Raw genomic sequence first — 26,941 nt, 5'->3', positions numbered from 1 at the left:
AATTAAATAATTTCTAATTTTCTTTTCTCTTATTTTTCATGCTTAACTCCCTTTTCCTTTCTTGTATAGTTAGACCGAATTTCTGTTTTTCCTTCACATTATTCCCTCTTTAAAACTGCCCTCAAATGTTTTTCTCCATAAAGCTTTTTCCAATCACATGAGCGAAAGGGAAAACATCTATCTCTTCCAAACATTTCTCTTACAACCCCATTCCTCTTATAATCCAAACCAGAGCTTAAAGTCAGATTTTAAGCCATTAGTCTCTTTCGATCACAAAGTAAGAGAATGTGTCTTCAGTATAGTCTAGGTCAACCTACCAAGCAAGAGAGCCTGAATTTAACAGATCCACTGATAACAGCATCATAAAGTTGTTTTTACTAATATTTTAAAACATTTTTTATCCCTGGTTCATCATGATAACCTTCATCCTACGTAAGTTACAGTACCATTGTAAGTCTTTCCAAAGACCAAATCATCTACGTCCACAGCATCAGTAGTTTTAGAGAGGATTATTTCAGTTCGATATGAGAGCCATTCAAATATATAAATGGTCTGACATGTGATCTAGTTAATGTCCCATTATTTTGAAATATTTTAACAGAAGCTAAATGGTCACTCACAAATATTGTAGCAAACATTTTTTTACGAGATGGTAAGCTAGACTAGATAACCTCTCAAGTCCCTTCAACTCTGAGATTCATAATTCAAATAATTCAAGTACAATTTTTGTGATAAATGGCTTTTCCCCTCATATTTGTTTCAAAGGCCTCAATTAAAGCTACAAAGAATTATGTATGGATACAGGATTCACTATACAATTCTTGGTACCAAGAATAACATATTGATAAGATAATCAACTTGCAATAACAGCAAAGATTTGATAAAAGGTTTGTCATAAAATTTTATAAAGCTCTTGGATGGTTTCTTTGATGCTTATTATATTGGGATTGGAGAGATGGAAATTTAAGAAAAAGTAAGATGGTGGCTTTAATCACATATATATGCATATATCTCCAACTCCAAACTTCCTACTGCTTCCTATTTTTTGAGTAGAGACTCAAAAAATATATGATTAAAGAAAAAAGGGGTGGGGATGGGAGGTAAGAAGAGAAGGGAAAGCAAGAGAGAAAGAGTTCAATAGTTGCTATCAAACATCTGTAACATTAGAAGTTTTATATAGGATGCATTTTTGTCTAGTTAGTAGAATATATTAAATTTTACTATGATAAAGTGCTTGAAAATTCTTAACCACTATTGTCGGTTTTCAGGATCTTCCCTAAGTGTCTCACTTACCATGACGCCATTAAGATAAAATTATATGTTCCTTTTAAACCTTATTATACTTTTCTATCTTCCATTATATTAGTCTTTATACATGATTTACAATTATTTGTCAGTCTCTTCTACAAAATTGTGAGGTACTGAGAGAGTATCTTTCTATTATCTATATTTCTGACACCTAGCAATAGTGTCTGGCACAGAGAACATGATAAGTAAAATTTGGATGGATGAATGGACAAATGGATGAATGGTTTAATGAATGGATGAAATGAGAAGGCGAATAAATAACGATTTGCTAAGACACACTTAACTATGTTACAGTATAGTTTGACCCATCAACAAAAGGAATCAATTTAAAATTTCCCATGATATTAAAGTCTTCATTACAGACTAAAGCAGAATTAGATTTTCCACTGTGATATTCACATAGGTATAATAAATTGGTGAGTACATGCAGAATAGATAAGTATGTAGATATTTTTAAATAGCTCAAATGGTATCTTAAGAATACATACCTGGCAAAACACAGGTTTATGGATACTGGAAAAAAATTGCAACAGTTCCTCTGAATCCCTGTAGCCACCAGGGAGCTTATCTACACAAAGGCACTTCGAATGAATGAGCTCTGCGGCCAACAGATTAACATCCATCCACTGTGCGAAGAGGACTGAGGTTCCCAACTGTTTGCCCAATAGCTCCAATCTGGCCTTTGCAGCAAAGTCCTTTTTCATGTATTCCACAAATCCATAGCCTTTGGAATGGCCAGTAACTTCACTGTAGACCAGAAAACATCTCTCGATGTTTCCATAAGCGCGAACAAGTTCTTCAAACTCTTCTAAGGTAAAAGAAGTGGGCAAGTTGGTAATACACAGCAAAGCGTCTGTTGGCTGGAGCTGGACTATTAAGTCTTTTCCTCGAAAAGAATATTGATGGAACGTCTGAATTGCATTCTGGGCTTGTTCCCCATTCAATAAGGTAACAAAAGCTGGAAGGCAATAAAATAAATGACTTTTCTAAGCCAGTGTTTTCAAACTTCTTAAACTATGACTCATGATAAGAAATACATTTTATGTCTGACTGTTCACACACACACGCACTTGAAATAAAAGTATCAGGAAGTTAATACTCCTATCATATGCAATACACTCTGATATTTTCTATTCCATTTCATTGTTTTTTAATGCTGACACCCCCACTAAAGTAACATTATGACCAGTAGCTTCAATTAAAAATATAGAAATTATATTAGGAATTCCCCTATAAAATACTAAAATATTCTGTAACAACATAGAATTATTTTCCCACCAAAAATATCTTCAAGAATGAGAGTGAAATAAAGATAGATATTTTCTCAGTCACCTAAAAGCTGAAAGGATTCTTCACCACCAGACCTGCATTATAAACAATGTCTAAGGAATTCTTTAAGCAGGAAGGAAATGGCACTTGATGGAAATCTGTATCTACACCAAAAGATGAAGAATACCAGATATGGTCATTATGTTGGTAAAGACTGTTTTCCTTAATATTTAAATCTCTTTAAAAGATAACTGACTGGAGTGAAAATAATAACGCAATACTGTGTTATAATACTGTGTTATAACACATGTCGAATTAAAATATAACAACAACAATACAAAGGCTGGGAGGGAATAAATGGAAGTATACTGTTGTCAAGTTCTTAGACTCTATAAGAAGTCGTCAATAGCACTTGATGGTAAACTGATAAGTTAGACGTATACTATAAACCCTAAATCATCCACTAAAATAATACAACAAATAAACTCAATAATTATATTAAATGACGTTGCCTTGGATTTCAGTAACTATGGTGGTGCTTGAAGAACCAGATAATAGAGTCTAAGAGCGTTACAACAGTATACTTCTATATGATCTATTTCCATAAAGATTCTTGAGTTTTGTTCTAGGGATGTGGTTAAGTTACTCGGAAAGAGCTTGGCCATTTCTGGTCTCGCTTTTACATTTTGTTAGGTAAGACCAGAGCCTCATTAGCCTAGAGTCAATTTTCTCCACTCTTGAGACAAGACTCTTCTGAATACTTTCCTTGATGTACCCTGAATTATAAGGTTTATCATCCTAACTGATGGGAATAACACTATACCTGGCCCTGTGTGAGCTGTGAAGACTGTTACCTCTAATCCCTTTGTCAATATTTAGTAACATTGAAATTGTACATAACATACGACCCAGTAATTCACTTGTAGACAAACAGAGTTTACACACATATATTAGAAGACAAGTAAAAGGATATTCATTGCAGCAGCATTTGAAATACTGGAAAAGTTAAAGCTTCCTAAATGCCTATCAGTAATGGATAGATTTATCAATGGTGATAAAGTCACAAGACACAATAATCTGCAGTAGTTTAAATCAATAAACGAAAGCTATTAGGTTGGTGCAAAAGTAATTGTGGCTTAAAAGGTTAAAAATAATTGCAAAAACTGCAATTATTTTTGCGCCAACCTATGTATCAACATGGAAAGATCTGAAAACAAGGTTGAGTTAGAAAACAAAAAGCAAATTGCTAAATGAAACATGCAGTAGAATACCATTTATATACAGTTTTTAAAAAACATGGAGAACATCACTATCAATTACATACAATAAAATTACAGACATTAGTCAAGATACAGTAGTAACTAAAACACAGTTCCACAATCTCAATGCCTTAACAAAACAAAAGGGTTGTTGGTTGTTGTCCATGCTGCATATTCCATGCTGAAAAGAGGACAAGAAGTAAGGAGGTTTTGCTCATCATGGTCACTCCAGGACCTAAATTAAAAGAGGTTCTACAATCTTCCTCAATTGCTTTGGCAGGAAAGACGAGCAGTGAATCACATGCTGACTCTGAAATCGTCCACCTGGAAGGGATATGTGTCATTTCCACTCACACTTCATCAAAAAGCAAATCACATGTCCTCTCTTAACTTCAAAGAGGGACAGAGAACTATCTTATCTCATGCTCAGAAGAAAAAGAACAAGAATCTGTGAACAGCTCTAATGACTACCACAATATAATGGCAAAGTATGGAAAGCATGTACCAAATTCATAAATGCTTGGCACTCAGTAAGGAGGAAGGGAAGGAATGGAATCAGACACAGTTAGAAACTGAATTTCATCTTTATCTGTCATGCTCCTTTTTTCAATTTTAAAAGTCAAAAAACCAAATACAGAACTCCTAACCATACTACCAGAGATTTTTATTCAAGAGATCTACATTAGGTCTCTAAGCAGGTATATGTATTTTTAAAAACAAAAAAAATTTTCAAAACATTTTTAAAACAAAATATTCTTATAAAACATTTGCCAATTTGGGATTGGATGAGTACACAATGATTATATGATCCTCCATACTTTTCCTCACTTTTTTTATCATCTCAAAAAGATGTTTTTAGACATTTACGTATCATATGGACACAAAGGAAATAATCTAGTTCATGCTTTTAATATCACAGATATAAAACTAATACCCAGCAAAATTAAGCAATTTTTCCAATTTGCCCAGCTGAGATCAAAATCATATAGTGTATTCACTAAGTCCAGTAATATTTTATGAAAATTGAAGGATAGCAAGCCTATAAAGGAAATTCATTATAACATACACAACATTCATTATAAATATTCATAAGGTTCTAGTAACACCATATTAATTTATGTGATTAAAACTTAGGATACTAAAAAAAAAAAATTAGGATACTAATATTACCTTCAGAAAATAAATGGTATGAGTAACATTTGTGTGATTTAATGCTTAAGAATTTCAGAAATTAGCTGAAGAATGAGAAGACACTAGCTGTTTTGTTTTATAATGACTACATGTACAATCAAAATGAAATCAGGCGCTCAGAACTGAAATCTTACCTGTTCGCTTATTTCTGTCCACATAACAATACTTTAACTCATAATCTTGTAATAAATCGTGAACTTCCTGAAAGAGACAAAACCTGAGTTCAATTAACACATAAATGCAGTTAGTGGATAATCCAGCTCTATTAGTGTACCACCATCACCACCACCACCCTCCCCTACGGCCCCGACCTACCTCTCCAAATACAGCTCCAATACAATCTCTACACATTCCCATATTCCTGCTCCAATGAATGTGCTCACTGTCTCATGAGTATACCATGCACAGTCCTTACTTGAATTTCTGCTTACACTGATACCTTGACCTAGCATGGGGCAAACATACCACTGAAGTTCCCAAACTTCAGCTGAAATCACATACATCCTTTGATATCCCAGCTCAAATGTTCTTCCATGAATCTTTTTCCAGTTCTTTTTCCACAAAACATGGCCTTTGCCATCTCTGTGCTAGCAATGGTCATACTTTATTTATACCTCTCTTACAGAAAAGAATATTAAACATTTCTATCTGTGTACTACATACTAAGTTTTTAACAAGCAATAAATCTGTACACACTTGTTGCACCACCACGGAGAATAAATAAATGTAGACTGCAAACCTAACCCAGAGATCCCCGGGTTTGAAAACAAGTAACAACCACCAAGATACAGTTCAATTTATTTCCCCCTGGCTCCCCAAGATGTTTAAACTGGCATTCTGGTTCATTCTGCTTCTGTCATTAATCCAGTCTGAACTTGTTTCTTCTGATATCATACCTTCCATACACCTGGGGGCCTGAAAAAGTACATTTCTATTCCTAATCCTTCCTGTTAAATTGATAATACTTGACTATAGGAACTATATAGTTCATATATTTGTATATTACCTGTATTACTCTGCATGTACTACGCACTCAGACACTAAAGTGAATATAATTTAATTATTTTTCATTAAATTGCTATTTGGCCTTGACAATTTTACTCATAATACACAACAGATACAGTTATGATTTTTTAAAGGAATTGGACTACCACATAGGTGGACGTTCCGCTCCCAAATTGGAGAGTTATAGCCAACCTGTTCTATATTGCAAGTGAATAAACTATACACAAGAGCTGGTATGTTAAGTTTACAATCTAAACTACTTAATTCAACAACAAGAATTCTTATTATTGCCATTATTATAGTTAGCATTCATTTAGATTTTACTAGGTACCAGAGCACTGAACTCAACCCTTTCGGTAAAAATCAGGAAACCAGAGCAGGGATAAGTCAAGTAATTTGCTGAAGTCATGTACTTCGTAACTTGCTGAGTTACGATTCACTAGCCGGCCTGGTTCTAGGGACCCCAGGCTTAATCTCTATGCCATATTGCTTTGTTTTTTCCAGTACTAATTAAAAATAGTATGCTACCACCAAGAGTTACAAAAACAATACCATTTGTACCCTAAGAAGTTATCATATGGAAATGGAAAATAGGTAAGAGGACAGTTAGAAGTTAAGAAATATTTTCCCTTTTAACCTAATGCAAGGGGCAAGGGGAGGGATATGATAGGCAAAGTATAAAAACACGATGCTGGGTGAAAATAAAGGTAATTGCCTATGATAAGAAAGATAAGAAAGGTAAAGTTGATAATTTAGTATTCCTTATTGGTAAGTCAATATTAGAACTGTTTTAAACTATTACTATCATATCATTATTAATACATATACTTACCAATTTGGTAAAATATTGTTTGATGAATTATACAGTAAAATATGATCAATATACAGATGATTATGGTAATTTTTTATCTTGTAGGCTTTGATGTTTTCTTGGACTTAAAAAACATATACTATACTCTTCAATAAGAAAATGTAACTCTCTATAGCATAACATATACATCTTGCCAATCAGCTAATTTAATACGTTCTGCAGCAGGTGACACGGTTTTGTTTGAAGAGATCCAGTGTATACTTTTAGTAGCATAGACTCTAATCTCTCATTTCACTAGTTAACAGCTGTCAAATGCCAGATAAAGGAAACATGATACTGCTCTTCACAGTAACAAGTACCGGTAAACAAATGGCATGTTATGTTACTCACTCAGCTAAGAGAATTACCTGAGTGAGATCTCAGGTATTCAAAGATGCATTTTGCAACTGAGAAATTTTATTTTTAAAATACCCACATTTCTAATCATGGCTTTCCTATGTCTCAGATGGCGGATGTAGATTTTGCTAACTGGGAAACCTTACAAAGCTTCCTGCAAAGAAAAAAAAATGATTATTTTTCTCTATGTCCCGGTTGTTTTGACCCAGGCAAAAGTGGGTCACCCCTCAATTTGAGCCATGGTAAGTTGGCCAAATTAAAAACTTAAAACCTGAAAGAGTCCTAACAACCATTTGCCAAAATTCTACTATGCTCCACCACACAGAACCAAAGGACTAAAATTATATCTCCCTATACTAATCCAAGGAACAAAGTAGGACCTTCGATGAAAACACTTTGTCCTCTAACCGGCAATATCCCTTATACATTTCTGATAGTAAGATGAGTTCACCAAAATTGTTAACATTAGATAGCTTTAGTAACGTATTTCCAGACTAGATTCACTATCATTCCTTGGAATTAAATGAAAAGTTTTGCACATATGAAATGTCTCCTGGGCAGAGGATCAGTAGCTCAGTAGCTCTCAACTCAAAGCAGTTATTCAATCCGCACCCCACCCCCCCAAAAAAAGTGAAATAACCATTGTTCCGGCTGATCTGGACTTCTTCCTGAATGATACCCAGCCTTAGTTTTAAATCTGAATCACTGTCTTCTAAGCCTGTCACAGACTTACTTTCATTAAAAAGTTATTTTGTTCTAAGAAAGACTTTCATAGACTAAAGCAGTCTACTTGTAAATTCCACTTTTTTTGAACTAAAAGTAACAAATACTTTTGATTTTCTTTTAAAATTTTAAGGGATTTGATAATGCGAAAAGATTATCTGTAACATGCAGAGGGCACCAAAAAAATGTATACACATTTTAAGAAAGGAAACAACTGCATTAAAATTGTAGTACGCAACGTATACCAATAACAAAAGATGACTTCAAAGTCACGTGTATACATTTTTTTGGCACCCCAGTATATTAAGTTATGAAGCATGAAAATGAAATAAGCACTCACCACCAAACTTAGTGACTAGAACATCAGCAAAGGTGTTCCATCAACTGGTGCGTGCCTTCACTAGCCCATCCCACCACTTTGCCCATAGCTGGAGTTCCTCACGAAGGTATGTATCCCCAAACAATATGTTGTTTTATTTGTTTCTGAGGTTTATAAAAATGCTATTATGCTATTTTTAATTTTCTGTGCCTTGCTTTTTATACTTACTATATTTTGAAAATTCACTCATGTTGCACAAGGCAGTTCATTTATTCACTACTGTTTGATATTCCATTCTGTAACTATAGTATGATTTATGTATCCACTTTTCTATCAATGAATATTTGGTTTGTTTCTAGGTTGTTATTGTTGTTTGGCTGCTTATGTACTTTTTTAAAACTACTATCACATTCGTATACATTTTACATTCTTATTTCCTTGTGTTCATGTACAAGCATTTCGGAAAGAATGAAATTCCTGGGCTGTATACATGCAAATGATCTTCTTTATACAAAAATGCCAACTTGTTGCTGGAAGGGTTGTGCCTGTTTCCAGTCCCATCAACAGTACATTAGAATCCCACTAATCCATGGGGATTCTAATGCCTGATGTTATCAGATATTCAAATTTTGTGAATTTAGTGGATATAAAATTGTATCTCACTGTGATGTTAATTAGCATTTCCTTGATTAAGAAGGTAGGGCACTGTGATGGTTTTATGTATCAACTTGGCTATAATATCCAGTTATTTAATTAAACACTCATCTAGGTATTGCTGCGAATGCATTTTGTAGATGGGGTTAATATGTACAGTTTAAGCAAATGAGATCATCTTCGATAATGTGGAAGGGCCTCATCCAATCAGATGAAGGCCTTTGGAGCAAAAACTGAGTTTTCTTGGAGAAGAAATCAAGCCTCAAGACAGTAGCATCAACACCACCTGTCTGAGTCTGTAGCCTGCTGGTAAGACTTACAGATGCTGGAGTGGCCAGCCTCCTCAATCACTCTCTCCTTATATGTATGGACATAACAGAAGTACATCTAAATATAAATATTATATATAATCTGTTTCTCCGAAGAACTCTGATACAGGCATCTTTTCATGCTTAGTTCCTGTTTATTTCCTCTTCTGAAAAACATGCACTATTGCCCATTTTTCTATTGTGTTTTTCTTTTCTTCTATTGACCAGCAGAAGTTTTGCTTTGTTTTGTTTGTTTTTTAACATATTCTGAATAGTAATCGTTTTTTGGAAACTGTTTCGTGAATGTATTCCCCTAGTAGATGAGCTGTCCTTTTGTTTCTTTGTGCGTTCTTTTGGAGAAATTTCTCATTTTAATGAAGCCAAATTTACCCTTTTTTTTTTTTGCTTTACAATTTGTGGTTTTTGTGCCCTAAGATATCCTTTCCTCCCCCAGGTCAAAAAAAGCTATTTTGTATTCCTACAGTTTTTAAATTTTCCTGGTCCTTATCAGTTTTTAGTTGGTTTGGAGTTTAGCCGTAGTATGCTGGCTACAATTTCCAGCACAATCTTGAATTATTCTGGCATTGCCTAATCACAGGGGAAAGTTGTCAAAATTTCACCACTGAATACGATTGCTTTTGCTTTTTTCCAAGGTATTAAGTTTAAGTTTGAGGACGTTCTCTTCCTTTCCTGTTTACTGTAAGTTTTTATTATGAATGGGCGGTAAATTTTTATCAAATGCTCTGTCTGCATCTATTGAGGTGCAGATGTAAGGCCCATCTTCATGCCAGCGATCTTCAAGTCCTTCCCTCCAGAACAAGCTTCTCGCCTAGGCTCCCAACCTGTACGTGCTATTGCTGCTTGGCACAGCATTTGTATGTTCCACACCAGATAGCACTATTTTTTTGGCCCAACGCAGGACCTTATCCTATAACACTTTTTGAGATATTAGCTGAGTCAATGTGGTATCAATTTTAACTTGGCTAAATTTTTAACAGCCTTTGATGCTGCTCTTTTGCTGGAAAGTTCATTTGAATACCAACTTGTTACCAGAGGAACAGTCTGACTTGGCCTAAAAAAATGATTTAACTTTCGGTTTTATTAGCAGTATAATAATAATAAGAAGAAGAAGAAGAAGAAGAAGAATAAGAATAAGAATAAGAATAAGAATTTTACTGGGTGCTTATTTTATCCCAGACACTATATAGGCATTATCTCTTTTAATCCTAACAACCTGATGAGCTGGATTTCAAAGGTGAATTTTAATATCCAGATTTTAAAGACTAGGACATTGAGGCCGAGAAAAGTTAAGTGGCTTGCACAGACAGTATTTGATGGATCTGCGATTCAAACCCAGGGCCACAGACTATAGAGCAAATACAATGAACTACTATGCTATACTGTATCTTAAATATCACCAATAAAACCTACGGCGTGCTCATTCCAATCACATCCCTAAAGCTTATTGAAATCACTGACCTCTTAACCTTAGAATGGGGATCAGAGTAGGAACAAAGTTTGGGAGATAAAAACAACATAATTTCTCTCTTGACAGCTAGACATCCAACTGCATCATTCCCTTGTTTAAATATTTCAATGAATCCTCCGTTCCCTTAAAATGAAATCCAAACTCCCTAATATGGCTTTGAAACTTACAATCATCTGGTCCTGCTCAGGGTACTAGCCTTGCACTGAACCTCTATCCCTCTCAAATTCTACGCTTCAGCCACAGTGAATTAGTTTTTGGCCATCCTTTCTCTTGTCTTCAGGATTTGGTACGTCTCGTTACTACTGCCACGAATATCCTATACCTTTCTTTGCCCCACCCTTCTCCTGGCTACCTTCTCTCTCCCTTGGTCTCAGCTTAGATGAGTTTCTTTAAGAAGCCTTTCTGAATCTCTGCAGCATGGATATCTTTCCCTTGTGCTTCAACAGCATTTTTCACTTCCCCATCACAACACTTGCAGCACCTATTATCTGTTCTAAACTGCTTATATACTTGTATGTTCATTAGACTGTAGGCTTAGCTACAGCAAATACCAGAGCTGTTCATAAACAGCTCTCCAGTATGTAGCACAACATCTAGCGAAAAGCAGACCTTCAATGCTTGTTAAAGGCATTGAGATGTTTCCACAGATTGCCTTTATGAACTGTAATGCAGGTTTTTTTTCTGAGATGAATTTTACAGTCTTAACATAAACCAGTATGTTTAAGGTGATCAAAAAGAACACTACTGAAAACACTTTCTTTACGCTAACCTAATACGCAGCTCACTTCTTTAAAATATTTACATACCTCAAATTAGTTAACATTATACATCTGGCTGTAAGAGATTCTCCTTGAGTAGTTTTAGCTTACAGATGTCCCCAGGAAGAGCACTTCAAGCTCCAGGAGACAACTTACATACTCGTCCCTTCCAAAGAATAACCATATGTAAATCATGACCTCTTCTTCTCCGACATGCAAAATGTTTTTTTCCTTCAAATATCACCTGGCTGTACTACTGTTTTAGTTTTCTACTGCTGTGCAACAATTAAACTGTTTAAAACAACACCCATTTATTATCTCTCAGATCTGTAGGCCAAAAGTGCAGGCAGGCTCAAATGGGTTCTCTGCTTAGGGTCTCTCAAGGCTAAAATCAAGGTTTTAGGCAGGCTGCACTCCTTTCTAGAGGCTCTCAGGAAAAATGCACTTCCATTCAGTGAGGTATTTAGAATTCAGTCCTTTATGGTTGTAGGACTGAAGTCCCTGTTTTCTTGCTGGCTGTCAGCTCGGGGCCCCTCTCAGCTCCTAGATGTCTTTGCATGTGGCCACTCCAACTTCAAACCCAGCAACACTGCATCAAATCTCTCTTGTGCTTCAAATCATCTGACTTCTTTTGCTACCAGCCCAACAAAACTCTCCGCTTTTAAAGGGCTAGTAGGATTAGATTCGGCCCACCTGTATAATCTCCCTTTGGTAACTCCAAAGTCAACTGATTAGTAACCTTAATGACATCTACAAAACCCCCTTTTTGTCATGTACCGTAACAATGACACATGTCAGACCTTGTCACATTTATAGTTCCCTGGATTAGAAATCTTGGGAGACATTTCAAAAATTCTGTCTCCCACAAACTACCACTAATAATAGATACCGTTTACTGTACCCTTATACATACTTTACACAAAAAAAATCTTATTTAGTATTTCAGGTTTCAGAGCTCAAAGTGACGAGAACATCTGCACAGAATGAAAACGCAGAACAGAATGTCAGAACTCAGGCGAGGTGAGAAGGCCTTCTGGGCAGTGGAGCAGCCGAGTACAGGAGGATGGAGCTTATGTTGCCTGAGGTGGGCATCTGCAAGGGGTCGTGGGCAGCCATCTGCACTGGTGATGGGAGACTTATTACATTTATATAATCAATACACATTTATTTAAAATATATACATTTATACGAGATCTAACAATTGAGTTCACGAACTTGTCACTGTGCGCTACCACTGGCAGCACTGACAAACAGCTCGGTAAGATTTCATAACCTTGATATATCAGGGTCTCAAAGCTGTGTTTGTGTCGACGTGTGGCAGTGTCTTGCTGAGTGGAGTTCATTAGTGTCATTGCGTGTTCTTGGGTGCTGCCACGAGAATGGCTGAGCTTGAATTAGAGCAACGAACAAACATTCAAAATTGGCAAGAGTGGAAGTGAAATCAGGCCATGTTAGTCCAAGTTAATAGGGTAATGCCATGAAGAAAACAGCAGTGTACAAATGGATTAAATGTTTTTCTGAGGGAGAGGACGCATCACTGATGAAGACAGGTCAGGGCGGCCAGTAATGAGCAAAACCGATGAAAACATTGCAAAAATTCATAGAATTGTGCATCAAAATCGTCAGCTGACTGTGAGAAGCAGAGCAGACCAAGTAACTGTTTCTCACTAACTGTTTCTCAAAAGAGAAACAGTTAAGAAAATCTTAACTGAAAATCTTGCCATGGGAAAGGTGTGTACAAAAATGGTCCCAAAGGAGCTCACCAATGAACAAAAGCAAAGGAGAGTCGAAGTTTGCCAAGACCTTTTGTAGAGGCAAGACGATGTTTCGGGCCATGCTATCTATCACTGGTGATGAAATATGGGTGTACCAATAGGACCCTGAAACAAAGCGTCAAAGTGCACAATGGAAGTCAGCCAATTCTCCACGACCAAAAAAGTTCTGTCAGTCCAAATCAAGAGTCAAAACAATGTTGCTAACCTTTTTTGGTATCAGAGGAATTATTCATTATGAATTTGTACCAACTGGACAAACAGTTAACCAAGTTTACTATTTGGAAGTGCTGAAAAGGCTGCGTGAAAAAGTTAGATGAAAAAGACCTGAACTTTTCGACAATAATTCATGGCTCTTGCATCACAACAATGTACCAGCTTACATGGCACTGTCTGTGAGGGAGTTTTTAGCCAGTAAACAAATCACTGTATTGGAACACCCTCCCTACTCACCTTATCTGGCCCCCAGTGACTTCTTTCTTTACTCGAAGATAAAGGAAATACTGAAAAGAAGTCATTTTGATGACATTCAGGACACCAAGGGTAATACAATGACAGCTCTGATGGCCATTCCAGAAATAGTTCCAAAATTGCTCTGAAGGGTCGACTAGGCGCTGGCAGTGGTGCATAGCTTCCCAAGGGGAGTACTTTGAAGGTGACCAGTACTTCAAAGGTGACTGTAGTGATATTCAGCAATGAGGTATGTAGCACTTTTTCTAGGATGAGTTCTGAACTTAATTGTCAGACCTCAGTATGCTGAAGCCCTGACTGCCAGTACGGCTGTATTTGCAGATGGGGACTATGGAAGTAATTAAATGAGGTCATAAGGGTAGGGCCCTGATTAGATAGAATTACTGTCTTTATAAGAAAAGACACCAGAAAACTCTCTCTCTGCTGTGTGCCTCACCCACCCTCCACCCCCATGTGCACAGGCGCTAAGGAAAGGCCCTGTGAGGACATAGTGAGAAGGTGGCCGTCTGCAAGCCAGGAGAAGAGACCTCACCAGTAACCAAATCAGCTAGAACCTTGATCTTAGAATTCTATCTTCCAGAATTGTGAGAAAATAAGTTTCTGTTGTTTAAGCCACCCAATCTACGGTCTTTTGTTATGGCAGCCCCAGCTGACTATTACAGTGCCTAGTTTCTTTTAGGGGAATATACTGTTCAAATGCGAAGATCTCGGAGTCAGATGTACTCTGCCATTGAGATGTCACTGCTCTCAGGTCCTCTTAGCAGAGAAAGCTAGAGAATATACTCGTATATGGGAACTTTATGTATACTATCTTTGTAACTTTTTCAATAAATCTAAAATTATGCCAAAATAAAAAAGTTTATTTAAGACATGGACACAGGAGCCAGCTTGAAGAAGCCCCCAGTGCCCAAATGTAAAACAATTTAGGCATCAAAATAAATATATACAGTAACAGAGTATAACCCACTGAACAACACTGGAAACCATGAGCCTATTTTTGATATAAATAATTGCATAAATTGAACCCTTGAAGGGGAATAGAATATTTACAGTTTCAGTTAAAGTGTCTCCCCCCAAATCCTTATTAATTACAAAGGGAAAAACTTTGCATGGAGAAGCCTGGCAGATACTTTAAAGAAAGTTAATCAAAGTGACCAAAGTTAACCTTACCAACAATGAGACAAATCTAAAACATGCACCACCCTGTGATATTCCTGCCAAGGATACACAGCTTGAATCTAATATGAGGAAACATCAGACAAAGACAACCTGAAGGACATTCTACGAAGGAAGTGGCCTGGAATCTTCAAAAGGGTCAAGGTCATAAAAGTCAAGGAAAAACTGAGGTGTTTGTTATTCCAGATTGAAGAAGACTAAACAGCCATGATAACAAAGTGCAACACATGATTCTGAACTGGATCCTTTCACTATAAAAGACATTAATGGGACAACTGGCAAAACTTAAACACAAACTGAGGATTAGATGGCAGTATTTTGACTTTGATGATAGCAATGTGGTTATGTGGAAGAATGTCCAAATTTGTAGAAAATACGCACTCCTCAGGGTGGCGGAGTATCAGGTCAGCACTCACTCTCAAACAGCTCAGGAAAAAAAGTTCTTTGTACTGTACAGTCATGTGCTGTCTAACAACATTTGAGTCAATGACAGACCACATATACAACGGTGGTCCCATACGGTTATAATATATAAACCCATATATTATAATGAGCTGCCAAATTCCTGTCTCTACTGACGTAGCCATCTAACGTCACAGAGCAACTCATTACTCATGTGTTTGTGGTGATGCTAGTGAAAACAAACCTACTGCGCTGCCAGTTGTATAAAAGAATAGCACATTCCATTATGTACAGTGGATAATACATGATAATAAACGACCATGTTACTGGTTATTTAGTATCCTTTTTATCGTTATTTTAGAATGTACTCTTTCTACTTATAAAAGAAACCTGCCAAAAAACCATATGTGGTATGACACTGGCAACAGCATCACACACCTCATGTTTATCATGTCTCTTGATTACATGGTTTTCTCTTGTGCTTAATTTAATCTCATGTTTAGCACAGTCACACGCTGTACAGGCTTGTGGCCTAGGAGCACTAGGCTACACCATACAGCCTAGGAGTGTAGTAGGCTGTACCATCTAGGTTTGTGTAAGTGCACTCGGTGATGTTTGCAGTGACAAAATCACCTAATGATGCATTTCTCTGAACATACCCCATCCTTAAGGGGCACATGACTGTACTTAAAATTCTTCTGTAAGTCTGAGATTATTTCAAAACTGAAACCATCCCAGATTCACATGTTCTTGTTTATTGCCATTACTTCATCTCTAGATCAGGTGGCAAAAAAAAACCCGTAAGGTAGAAAGTCAGAGAAATGGAGACTAATGTGGAACCAAAAGCAAACAGTGACTTGCAGATAATAAAAGATCCAAAGTTCAGGAAATAAAGGTAGGCTGTGAACTAGGAGCAGATAATCACTGCAGTGGGTGAGGACACAGAAAAACTGGGTAGCTGGGACCATGAGGGTGGGGCGGAGTGGGGCTGGGTGGGAGGGAGGAGCAGGAAGAGAGGCAAAAACTACGCATACAGATACAGGCTTACACAAATTCAATGAATTCCAACGCCTTGCTGGCATTCAGGTGGTAACAAACGTTTATCAGAAAAGTTTTAAATACACACACACACACACACACACACACACACACACACACACACACGAAAAAGTACCAGTTTACTGTCTTTATAAGAAAAGACGCCAGAAAACTCTCTCTGCTGTGTGCCTCACCCACCCCCCACCCCCATGTGCTCAGGCGCTAAGGAAAGGTCATGTGAGGACACAGTGAGAAGGTGGCCGTCTGCAAGCCAGGAGGAGAGACCTCACCAGAAATATCTACAGTAACAGAGTATAACCCACTGAACAACATAGGAAACCATGAGCGTATTTTTTATATAAATAATTGCATAAAGTGAACCCTTGAAGGGGAATAGAATATTTACAGTCTTAATTAAAGTATCTCCCCTCAAAATCCTTATTAATTACAAAGGGAAAAACTTTGCATGGAGAAGCCTGGCAGATACTTTAATAAAAGTTAATCAAAGTGACCAAAGTTAACTTTACCAACAATGAGACAAATCTAAAGCATGTTGTTCAGTGGGTTATACTCTGTTACTGTAAATATTTATTTTGATGCTTAAATTGTTTTACATTGGGGTCCTGGGGGCTTCTTTAAGCTGGCTCCTGTGTTCACTTCTTAAATAATGATGCACTTCTCTGAACATACTCAGACTTACAGAAGAGTTGTAAGTACAGTCGTGTGCATGCAAATTTTTGTGTGCCTATGAATATTAGCACTTTTCTGGAGAGAGAGGGTTTCTAGCTTTCCACTTACCCATAAGCCATAAACAGCTGACTGACTGAATAATTGTAAGTGAAGGGAGTACCTTCACTGCCAAAAAAGAACACTCTTACAATGCAAAGTTTGTTCATTTTACAAACCAATCCCAAAAGCTTGCCCTGTGTCAGACATATTAATGTAAGTATAGATACATACTGTAGATATTAGAACAAAGTAGGTGGGTATCTCCTTCTGTTTTAAATTTCCTTTGGAACAGTATGTCAGGTTCTAGGTTTAACATCGGTGATACAAAGGTAAACATCATGTGATCCCTGTCCTTTGAAACACAATCCAGTGTGTGTGGAGGGGAATGACAATTATAATACATTGTGGGATAAGAATACGAGCTCTGGAATCAAACAGACATTAGTTCTTCTCCACTAGACCACTAATTAGCTGAATGACCTTGGGCAAATTGCTTGATATTAGTTTTGCCCATTTCCCTATCAATAAAACGGGAATAAAAAAAATTCTGATCTTATAGCCTTGAAATCAGGATTAAATGTAACGTCAACAAAATACGACATACAGAGCCTGGCAACAGTAGGTACCTAATAAACAAAGGTTGTTGTTTTTATTATAGTTATCCAGAGGAAGGAAATTTGTTCCAGCAGAGGGAGATCTGAACTAGACAACCATGCTCAATTTGGGGTGCCACATTTAAAGGGAGTCAATGACAAAGTGGTAATGGTGTGTGTTCAGAGAAACACAAATAAGACGGTGAGGAAACTTGGGCTGTGTCCTAAAAACCAGTGTCTTGAAGGAAATGAAGTTGTAAGTTCAAAAAGAAACAACCATAAAATGTCTATCATCACTAGAGGGGAGAAACTGAATCACAATGTCAACATGTCTGGGAAATCAATTGTATATATTCAATATAAAAAAGACATTTACAACAATGAAAGCTGTCTGAAGATGGAGGAGGATACCTTACAACGCAGTCACTTCTTAGAAACTGAAGGTGTTAAAATGTGCTAGAATTCATGTGGTGAGAACTCTGTAAACTGGATTCATGTATTTAGCAAAAGGGTTAAATGAAATGTATTCTACCATCCTTTCCAGTATTGACATCTTTTTAATTAACATTCTGTATTAGTTAGGATACTGTTGGTTGGTAGTAACCTAAAACCCAACCTGAAATTAATGAAACAATAAAAGGAGTTGAGTGGCTTGCAGAACTAGGAAATGCAGAGGCAGGTCAGGCTTCAGATATAGTTTGACCACGGCTCCATCTAAGCTCCCCTACTTTTCACACCCCCCTGGTGAGTCCTCCTCTGGATGTCTACTCTGTCCTCAGATGGTCAGCTGCAACCAGGGCGGTATGTCTCTGCATTCGTATCCAGTGGGAAGAAAGAGAATCATTTACTCTAACAGCCAAATGAAAGTCCTAAGATGCTCTGTTATACCAGGTTGAAACAAGCAGTATGGCCAAGGGACTACCATGTGCTGACTGGCTTAGGTTCAGGCTACTGCCCATCTCTTAACCTGGCAAAGGGAAAAATTCTGTTTGTTGGTTTGTCACTCCTTCCGATGGGGAGAGAGATCAAACCCACCCAAACCATCTAGTTGCTAAGTAACGACAGAGGGGTAGGTCCTCACAGGGAAATCTGGGTGCTAGTAGGAAAAACAAGAGGAAGAATGGAGACTTGGTCGGTCTCCGCAAGGAAAAGACGGCACCCTCAAAAACTAAGTAATTGGAGACAATTTTTTAAAGAGACTATCTATAAAAATTTAAAGAAATCCTATGGCTAGCAACAATCCCCCATAACCCCTAGGCCTAAGGAGGCAAGGGGAATGATTACAACAACCCAGAGAGCTTAGTTGCACAGACAGCGCGCCTGGAAAGAAACTGACCTTTGAAAGAGGAAATAGCCAAGCCACAGAAACCTGGTTGAGAGGGACCTGGGTGAATGAAGGCTCCACTCTCTCTCTCTCTCTCCTCCGCCCTTTGATCACCCACTTAGTGGCTCTGGCCAAATGCAACCAGAAACCAGAGGACGAGAAAGCCTTGCTAATGCAATTCCCAGCACAGGTTAGCCTCCCAGGACACAGAGCAGGTGAGAAGGGTAGATAGAGACAGAGCTGGAGAACAAATGCATGATATCCAGCACAGCAAGCAAGGACGATCCTCTGCTGAGGATCAGGAGCCAAAACACAGATTTCTACGTGGTCTGATATTCCCTCTTAGTGCACTCGCTAAGTGTAAGGCAACTGCTGCTTTAGGCAAACAAAATACAAGCAGAGCCAGGGCCCCTCATAAGCCATCTTAGAATCCTTAATTTAGATAATTTTGTTTCCTTTATTTACATGCCTTCATTTGCCTTCTTCAGTGGGCTAAGTACCGCTAAGTATAAGGCTTTTTACTCACAGATTAAAAAAAATAATAATTATAAGCCCTGGAAGCCCCTAAGCGCCACTAGTTATAAGGTAGAGGAGATAAGAAGAATTAAGAAGCAAAATTCAGGGGGTTAGTGAGAGAGACCCCTTTTGCAGAACAGCCTTCCATCAGTTGATCTCATTTAACGCTTCCCTGATCTTCTGAATCTTCTTTATTTAAAGAGCAATTCCCCTAAATACAGCTCCTTCTGGAGCCTCTGACATAAGACACAGGTGCACCCATCAATGATTTGAAACTGGGAAAGTCTCTCCTGCACAAAGCTGATTAGATGCCATTGTACACTTCAGAGGCAACATAGCCTAAATAGATGTTAAAATGCTAGCTGGCAAAACTAAATGCCACCTACCATATTCTTCTTATGGGAAAACGTGTTGCAAGTCCAAAAAATAATTTGTAAGCATAACCCATCATTAATTAGGAAATGGTCTATAAATTACCTGAGGCTACTTTGGACAGCTTGTTAACATCCAGCCATTGTGATGCCAATCACAAAGTACTCCTCTTCTAGAATGTGTATTCAGAGCAGAGAACAAGCATGGCTGAAACACTTGAAGAATTTTTGCAAGATTAAAAACTTGCAGAGCAAGTGGTGTTGCAGAAATTACAACGTAAATAGGATAAAAAAATACATGAAAAATAGAACCCATAATTAACTCTGATTAACTACATTAGAAAAGAAAATGTATAGATAACTTTTAAGTAGTATAAACTATACTAAGAGAAGTAACTTTTGGAAGTAAGCAAAATGGCATTCTCAGTGAAAAAGAAGAACAATTTAAAAATGTGAAAACATCCCAAGATTGCCAAGAAAAGTGGTAAATAATAGACTTACTTTAAGAAGAGGCAATAATTACTGAGTACATTGTTAGAGAAAATAAGTAATGTGTATCTTTAAATCCCACAGTTAAAGAACACAAAGCATGTGAGAAAATTCTATTGGTTTTTGACTAATATAAAAGCAAAATAGGAATAAGTAGCTTTTTAAAAGAAAACCAACCAGTTTCGTACATTTGGTGGTTTGTTATTCTAAAAAGTGCTTGGTTGATAATACTATACTTTCAAACGGGCCTCTGTGAATTAACTATCCAGCTTCTCAATTAACTACTATACCAGAGTACTTTGAAGTGCACGTTAATAATACACAAAGTGAGACAAAAGAATGTTTCTTCTATTACTGAGCTTGGCTGTTAGCCCTATACACTTCACATTTTTTTCTAATTACACAATAAAATCTCTATCAGATTTTAAAATAAACACAACGAAAACAAAACACATGTACACCCATACATGAAAGAAAAAAACTGAGTGAACTCAAGAGATCTAGAAATAAATGCCACTGTTGTCTCAATTTTGAAACCCCAAGGGCAATGCTATTGAAACAGAACAAGATTAACCATAAAAAGTAAACAATTTATGGAAATGCAATCAAAAACACATATTAGGGCATTCCTTTAACCTAAATTCTAAATTCAGAGTTACAAGACTATTCACACACATATACCATGTCTATTCTGAATAAGAACCCGTGTTCACAACATTGTTATTATTCACTATAAATAATTATAGTAGTTATAAATATTATTCACAATAAACTAATCACTATAATTACATTCCAAAACACTAACATTCAAAGATATAACTATAAATATCCAAATCACAGTGGTAGGAAGGCCTTGGGGATCTACGTATCTTGATAAAACTACAGTAGAATCCAACATAGGACTAATAAGAAATGAGACTAAAAACGTAGGCAGGGGCCAAGTGACAAAATGCCCAGTTTTAGATTCTTATCCTTTCACGTCTTGCTTTTCAAATTGAGGTTTGAGTACTTCCTGGTAATATAAGACTATAAAAAAAAAAAAATCATAGGATAAATATGGTGTATCTTCCATGAGTGTCAAGTTTACGAAAAAAAAAAAATTTTGGATGGGAGTTAAACAAGTTTAAGTCACTGTTTTTATATTAAATCCAATTTTACTAAAACATAAATTAATATGAACTTTTCAGAACATGAAGTTTCAAAGCAATGTCACTCTTGCAGAAAGCCAATTCAGGTTCCCTATGCCTTACAGTTTGCGGAAAAGAGACGCACTGATGAACAATTTGAGGAAAAGTCTGAGACACAGTGCTGGGAATGTGGAGTCAAAAGTTTTTTTGGTTTGTTTTTTTAAAGTAAGAGAGCGACATCAGATTTGTGCTCTGGGAAGCTCTCTCAAGGGAAGCAGTAAGCAGGATGGGCTAAAACATAAGAGACAGGACAATAAAGAGGGCAGGTGACAAACAGAAAATTCGTAGTAGTCTGTTTAAGAGATGAAAAGGATACAAACTAGAGTTGAGGCTATGAAAACACAGAGGGATAGGAGGATTCAAGAATGCACAGGAGGTTGACCAGACAGCACCTACCTGACAGCACAGTACTTATTCAATGAGACACCTTTTGAGAACTCATTAGGATAAAGGTGTTCATTATGGGGGGACTCGTATTTCTATGAGGTATTTAATATATGCATCTTTAAAAACTCCCATTTAAAAACAATAATTTCAGTGTGCCTTCTAATCCAAAGAAGTTGTGAGATGCTATTGTAAATCTGTTACATCAAAAATTAAACAAAATTTGAGTAAGATTTACGAAAACTCTGTTTAATAAAGAAAATACCCATGTTTTCAAAATGTTAAAAAACATCATTGGGCTCCTACTAATCAGTTACCAACGTAGCTTTTCTAGAGACCTAACTATATAGAGTTTGAGAACCAGAATTAGGAGTGGCTTTGATCCTTAATGTGATATTCTAAAATAAATGAATGAATAAACAGACTCTTCTAGAAAAGAACAAGAATCTGAGTATTTAAAATAGCTGATTACTTAATAACTGAACAAAAAGTAGTAATTTTTTTAAACATGTTAATCATTTCATAACGAGTAAAAATGAGTTTAGCCAGGTGATAATGGAGAAAAGGCAGAAAATAAAATTAAAGTTAAACCTTCATTAGTAAGTTGACAGTAAAATGCAGCACTGAAAAAAAAGAGACATTAGAACTGTTAAAAGATAAAATACCAAAATCCTTACAGAATATAGTCATGAAAATATTACAATTTAAGAAAAAGTCGATGAAGTGTTAACTTTATTGGACCAATAAAAATAGCAATTCTCAATCTAAATAATCTAAAGAAAATACTTTATTTTAATTGCTTTTACAAACTAACACACTTTGGTCTATTCTACTCATTTATGTAACATAGACCACTGATAGATATAATATGATTGTAATCAGAAAACTAGGAAAAGTACAAGTACGGAAGATGATGGGAAAAATAAACACTTCTCAAAAAATGTTATATGCAATCAAATATTGATCTGTTTAGATTTTAAAACTACACATCGGAAATATTAAAAGTATTTTATTATGGAAATCATTATAGAAAAAAATGTTAGGACAAGTCTGAAAACTAGTCTTTCGGTCCTAACAAATTTTTTTTTTTTTTTTTTTTGCTTTTAGATGAGACTCCAGCTCTCAAAAAGTATGGCGTAAGAATTTAACTTAACATAAAAATTTAAGGTACTTTATTGTAAAAGACTCATCTAGACATACAGATCATATACAAAGTTTATTCCATAGTTTATGCTTGCTACCTTAGAGAGAATCCTAAGATTTAGGCTAAACATAAATTCCTAAGAGAAAAAAATATCTCAGAAATACAAATCAGTGTAATTCTCATAAAAACCTCTCTCTCCATCATGAATACAGGTAATTAAAACTTTTCTTAGACCCTTTGATATATTTTTTTCATGTCTCTTGAGAAGGGAAATTTAAGCAAGATACTGCAGCAAAGAACGACTAGACAGAAAATTTTGGGTTTAAATATTTTCAGAATTAATGCAAAGAAGTGTGATAAAAAATAGTTGACATTCTACAAAGCATCAAGACACTTCTCCATGTCTCTTCTCCTAAATTATCTACACACAGAGCTGCTATTTCTTTGATTTGCTTTTTTAAAAAAATGTCATCTGCCTCTTCAAAGCCTCCCTCTTTCGGAGCTTCCTTGCTCTACTTGCGTGGGCAGGTGAAAGTTGCTTCTATGAAATCAGTCCATTGCAGGTGTTCTTAAATATAACATCATAAAACATTACCTGCCCGATGGGAAGTGGACAATGATAGAACTGAAAGAAGGGTTAGATATATGTACAATACTGACAGAGGCGTTTTTATATTGCGTTTTGAAACAAAATTGCCCGTCATGCATATGGGTTATGAAGTTTTATGTCCACATTTATTGTGAGTGGCTATGGAATGTCTAATTACATAGTAATGAGATATTCGTCTCATTATTTTCTGGATCTTAGGTTAAAACTGCCCTGCAATTACCAATAGCCAGCCCACTTGCAATTCCATGCCTCCTGCTACAGGAGAAACCACATATATTGGTCCAAATCTGCAACTACCAGGACAGCCTACCCTCCCCAGCCATACAAAATATATAAATTCAAGTTATATGTGAAATACACGTGAATATCTAGACAATTAAGAAACCGTGAAGAATCAAAGAAATGACCTCAATTTTTTTGGTAAAACACAAATGCATACATATACACACACATAGAAAAGGAGAGAAGGATAATATCCCATTTTAACAATGGTTATCTTTAAGTATCAGAAATATGGGTGATACCTACTTTTACCCCTTTGTATTTCTCTGTATTTTCTTGCTTTCCTACAAATGAGCATGTAACACTGGCAATAAGGGAGAAAAAAAGTTAAATACAGAGGGTGCCAAAAAAAAAAATGTATACACATTTTAAGAAAGGAAAACTATTAAAATTGTAATACTCAACATACACCGATAACTAAAGATGAATACAAGTCACGTTTAACGTCTGCAAATTACAAGAGGGGCTAAAAGTGGTTACCATCAGCATCCAGGCACTTCTGATTATGGCGAACTCCTGTTTGAGCAACCGTTGACCAAAGTGTCCACTTGTATACATTTTTTTGGCACCCCGGTATATGTAGAGTTTGTAATCTTAAAGCATCAATTAATCTGAATCAAAGACACAAAGCAGCCTATCTTTAAGCTTCCTCGGACTCACTGAGTAATAAATCCTCCAGTAATTGACATGGCAGAAGACGGCTGCCAGCTCCTCAAAGCGCTGTGATAACTAACCTCTCTATTCTTGGGCCTTAGCAAACTGAGGAGACAAGAGTTGTTTCATACAAACTTGGTCAAGTGCTTCTGCCACAGGAAAACTCACTCCCAGCTCTCCCGTGACCCCGCCCCCCATGGCACACCCAAGTCCCGGGAACCCCAGGCGGGACCCTCCGCCCGTCTCAAGGCGCTGCCGAAGACCTGGCCCCCGAAATCTGTGCTCCACAGGTCACTTACACTCTCCTTCACCTACTTCTTCCCCTACAACTCCCGGATCTCTTCCCCAACATATACGCCCAAGGGTCCATCGGGGAAGGAGAGCGGGCCGGACTTGGAGGCAGCCGCCCCTGATACCCGTGACCTTGGACAAGCCGCCTCGCCTCTCGGAGCCTCAGTTTCCCAATCTGCCACACTCGCAGCGTGACCTCAGGCTCAGAAACCAGGGTGGCGGAAGGCTTTGCAAAAGCGACGGACTGTTCTCATAACTCTGCACCGACCTCTTTCCCGCCCCCCCCGCCCCCCGCCACCGCTCCAAGGCGTCGGGCACCCGCCGGGACCGCAGCTTCCCAGCCCCGTCCCCGTACCTGGCAGCTGCTATCCTGGGGCAGGTTTTTCACCAGGATTTTCCTGCGGTTACTCAGCTCCCGGCGCATCCGCTGCAGCCGCGCGGCCACCTCGTCGGGGTGCAGCGCGGCGGGCACGGGGCCGCGGGTGTCCTCGCACGTCTCGGCGGAGGGGCCCGGCCCGCGCAGCTCCGACCCCGCCGCGCCGCCCAGGCCCGCGCCCCCCTCGCCGATGCCGCCTCCCGCCGCCGCCGCCGCCGCCATCTTCCCGGAGCCCCGCGGCTGCGGGCTCCTCGGAAGGCTCGAGGGGAAGCGGAGAGGGAAAGCGGGAGGAGGCCGGGTGGGGCGAGGCGGGCAGAGGCCGCAGGATGGGCCCAGCCGCCCGGAGGGGAAGAGGGAGGGAGGCGGCGCCGCAGCGAGCAGCCTGCGGGGGGGTCGGGGGGCGGGGGGAGAGGAAACCTGAGCGGCGAGGAGGAGCCGAGCACCACCTCGCGGGAACCTCCCCCTCGGGCCCCCAGCCCCCGCGCACTGGCGACTCCCGCCCCTCGCGCCCGCCCGCCCACGTACCCGGGGCGCCACCACCCAGACACCTGTGCGGGCGGGCTGGCGACCTCCCGCTCCCTGCCAGGCCTCAGTGAGCGCCCAGGTTGGTGCTCTGGGGAAGCGGCCCCTCGCCTTCAGCTTCCCGAGGGGACTCGAATCCCAGGCGCCGGACCCCGCACAGCCTTCCTGCGGGACACCACAGCTGCCCCCGGACTCCCCTCGAAAGTCCCGCGCTGGGGCGGCTCGGGGCTGCAAAAGCGAATTCAGACGCCCCCAAACCCAGGGGGGCGTCCTGTAGGCTCCAGACGGTAACCCTTCTGTTTGCATATTTGGCGAAGAAGTTTGAGTTCACAATGAAAAATAAAATTTGAGATTTTCTAGGGAGTTCTAAGAGAGATTCTGGAGGAAATATATTTTTGAATAAACCTTATCGCAGAGTATTTTCCTAGCTGTGCATACGAGAAAGCCTGTGCCCTTCACCCGTCCCTTCGTCCCAGTTGTGCAGTTCCTAAAATGTAAAACCTGGATGGTTGCACATGCAACATATAAAGCAATGCTGAAACAAAGACTAAAATGGAAGAAGAGCTGTGGCAGAGGTCTGAAGAATGAATACCCTACTGGAACATCAGTTTAATTGAAACTTAGAGAGTTACATTGTAGAATTATACTTAGTCAAAGTGATATTATCAGGTCAAATAATCGGGTAGTCTTTGGAACCAGCCCCAGTGACTATATCAGCAAAAAAGAACATGCATCTGAATTGTGTAGCATGCAAATACACGCTCAAAAAAAAAAAAAAAAAAAAAAACCCTGCTACACACCAATATTACTACGTTATGGAAAAATAATAGAAATGAATGCAGCCAAAAAGTAAAAACAAAGGGTTTTCAAAAATGCTATGTACGGGGTTTGACCAAAAAATAGGGTGAATGTTTACATTTAAAAAAATTATTACAGTAAAAGACACATTGCCATCAATCCCCCTCAAAAGACTCCCCCTCATTTCGAACACACTTATCCCATCGTTCTTGCCACTTTCTGAAGCAGTTCTGGAAGTCCCCTTTCGTGAGTGTCTTTAGTTGTGCTGTGGTGGCTGCTTCATAGTACTTACATCGTGGCCCCCACGTTTTTCCAAGTACAT

At 38.3% G+C, this 26,941-nt stretch overlaps 1 protein-coding gene across 6 annotated transcripts in view; it reads right to left on the bottom strand.

Moving 5' to 3' along the window:
- RAVER2 (ribonucleoprotein, PTB binding 2) overlaps positions 1 to 25,619 on the bottom strand; it is a 77,457-nt gene extending 51,838 nt beyond the window's left edge. For 2 of the 6 annotated variants that reach the window (XM_033113409.1, XM_033113411.1), the window contains exons 1-3: positions 25,279 to 25,617; positions 5,162 to 5,228; positions 1,797 to 2,266 (exon numbers count right to left, since the gene is read on the bottom strand). In XM_033113409.1, the coding sequence (XP_032969300.1) occupies positions 1,797 to 2,266; positions 5,162 to 5,228; positions 25,279 to 25,521 (780 nt within the window). In that variant the 5' untranslated portion in view covers positions 25,522 to 25,617. Of the gene's footprint in view, positions 1 to 1,796; positions 2,267 to 5,161; positions 5,229 to 7,318; positions 7,346 to 24,458; positions 24,552 to 25,278 lie in introns of those variants that run through there. The other 4 variants (XM_033113412.1, XM_033113410.1, XM_033113414.1 and 1 more) reach the window with 4 other exon arrangements.
- Positions 25,620 to 26,941: the final 1,322 nt, after the last annotated feature.

Source organism: Rhinolophus ferrumequinum, chromosome 9 (assembly GCF_004115265.2).
Source record: "Rhinolophus ferrumequinum isolate MPI-CBG mRhiFer1 chromosome 9, mRhiFer1_v1.p, whole genome shotgun sequence".
Lineage (NCBI taxonomy): Eukaryota > Metazoa > Chordata > Mammalia > Chiroptera > Rhinolophidae > Rhinolophus > Rhinolophus ferrumequinum.
This window is presented reverse-complemented; position numbering and strand designations above follow the sequence as displayed.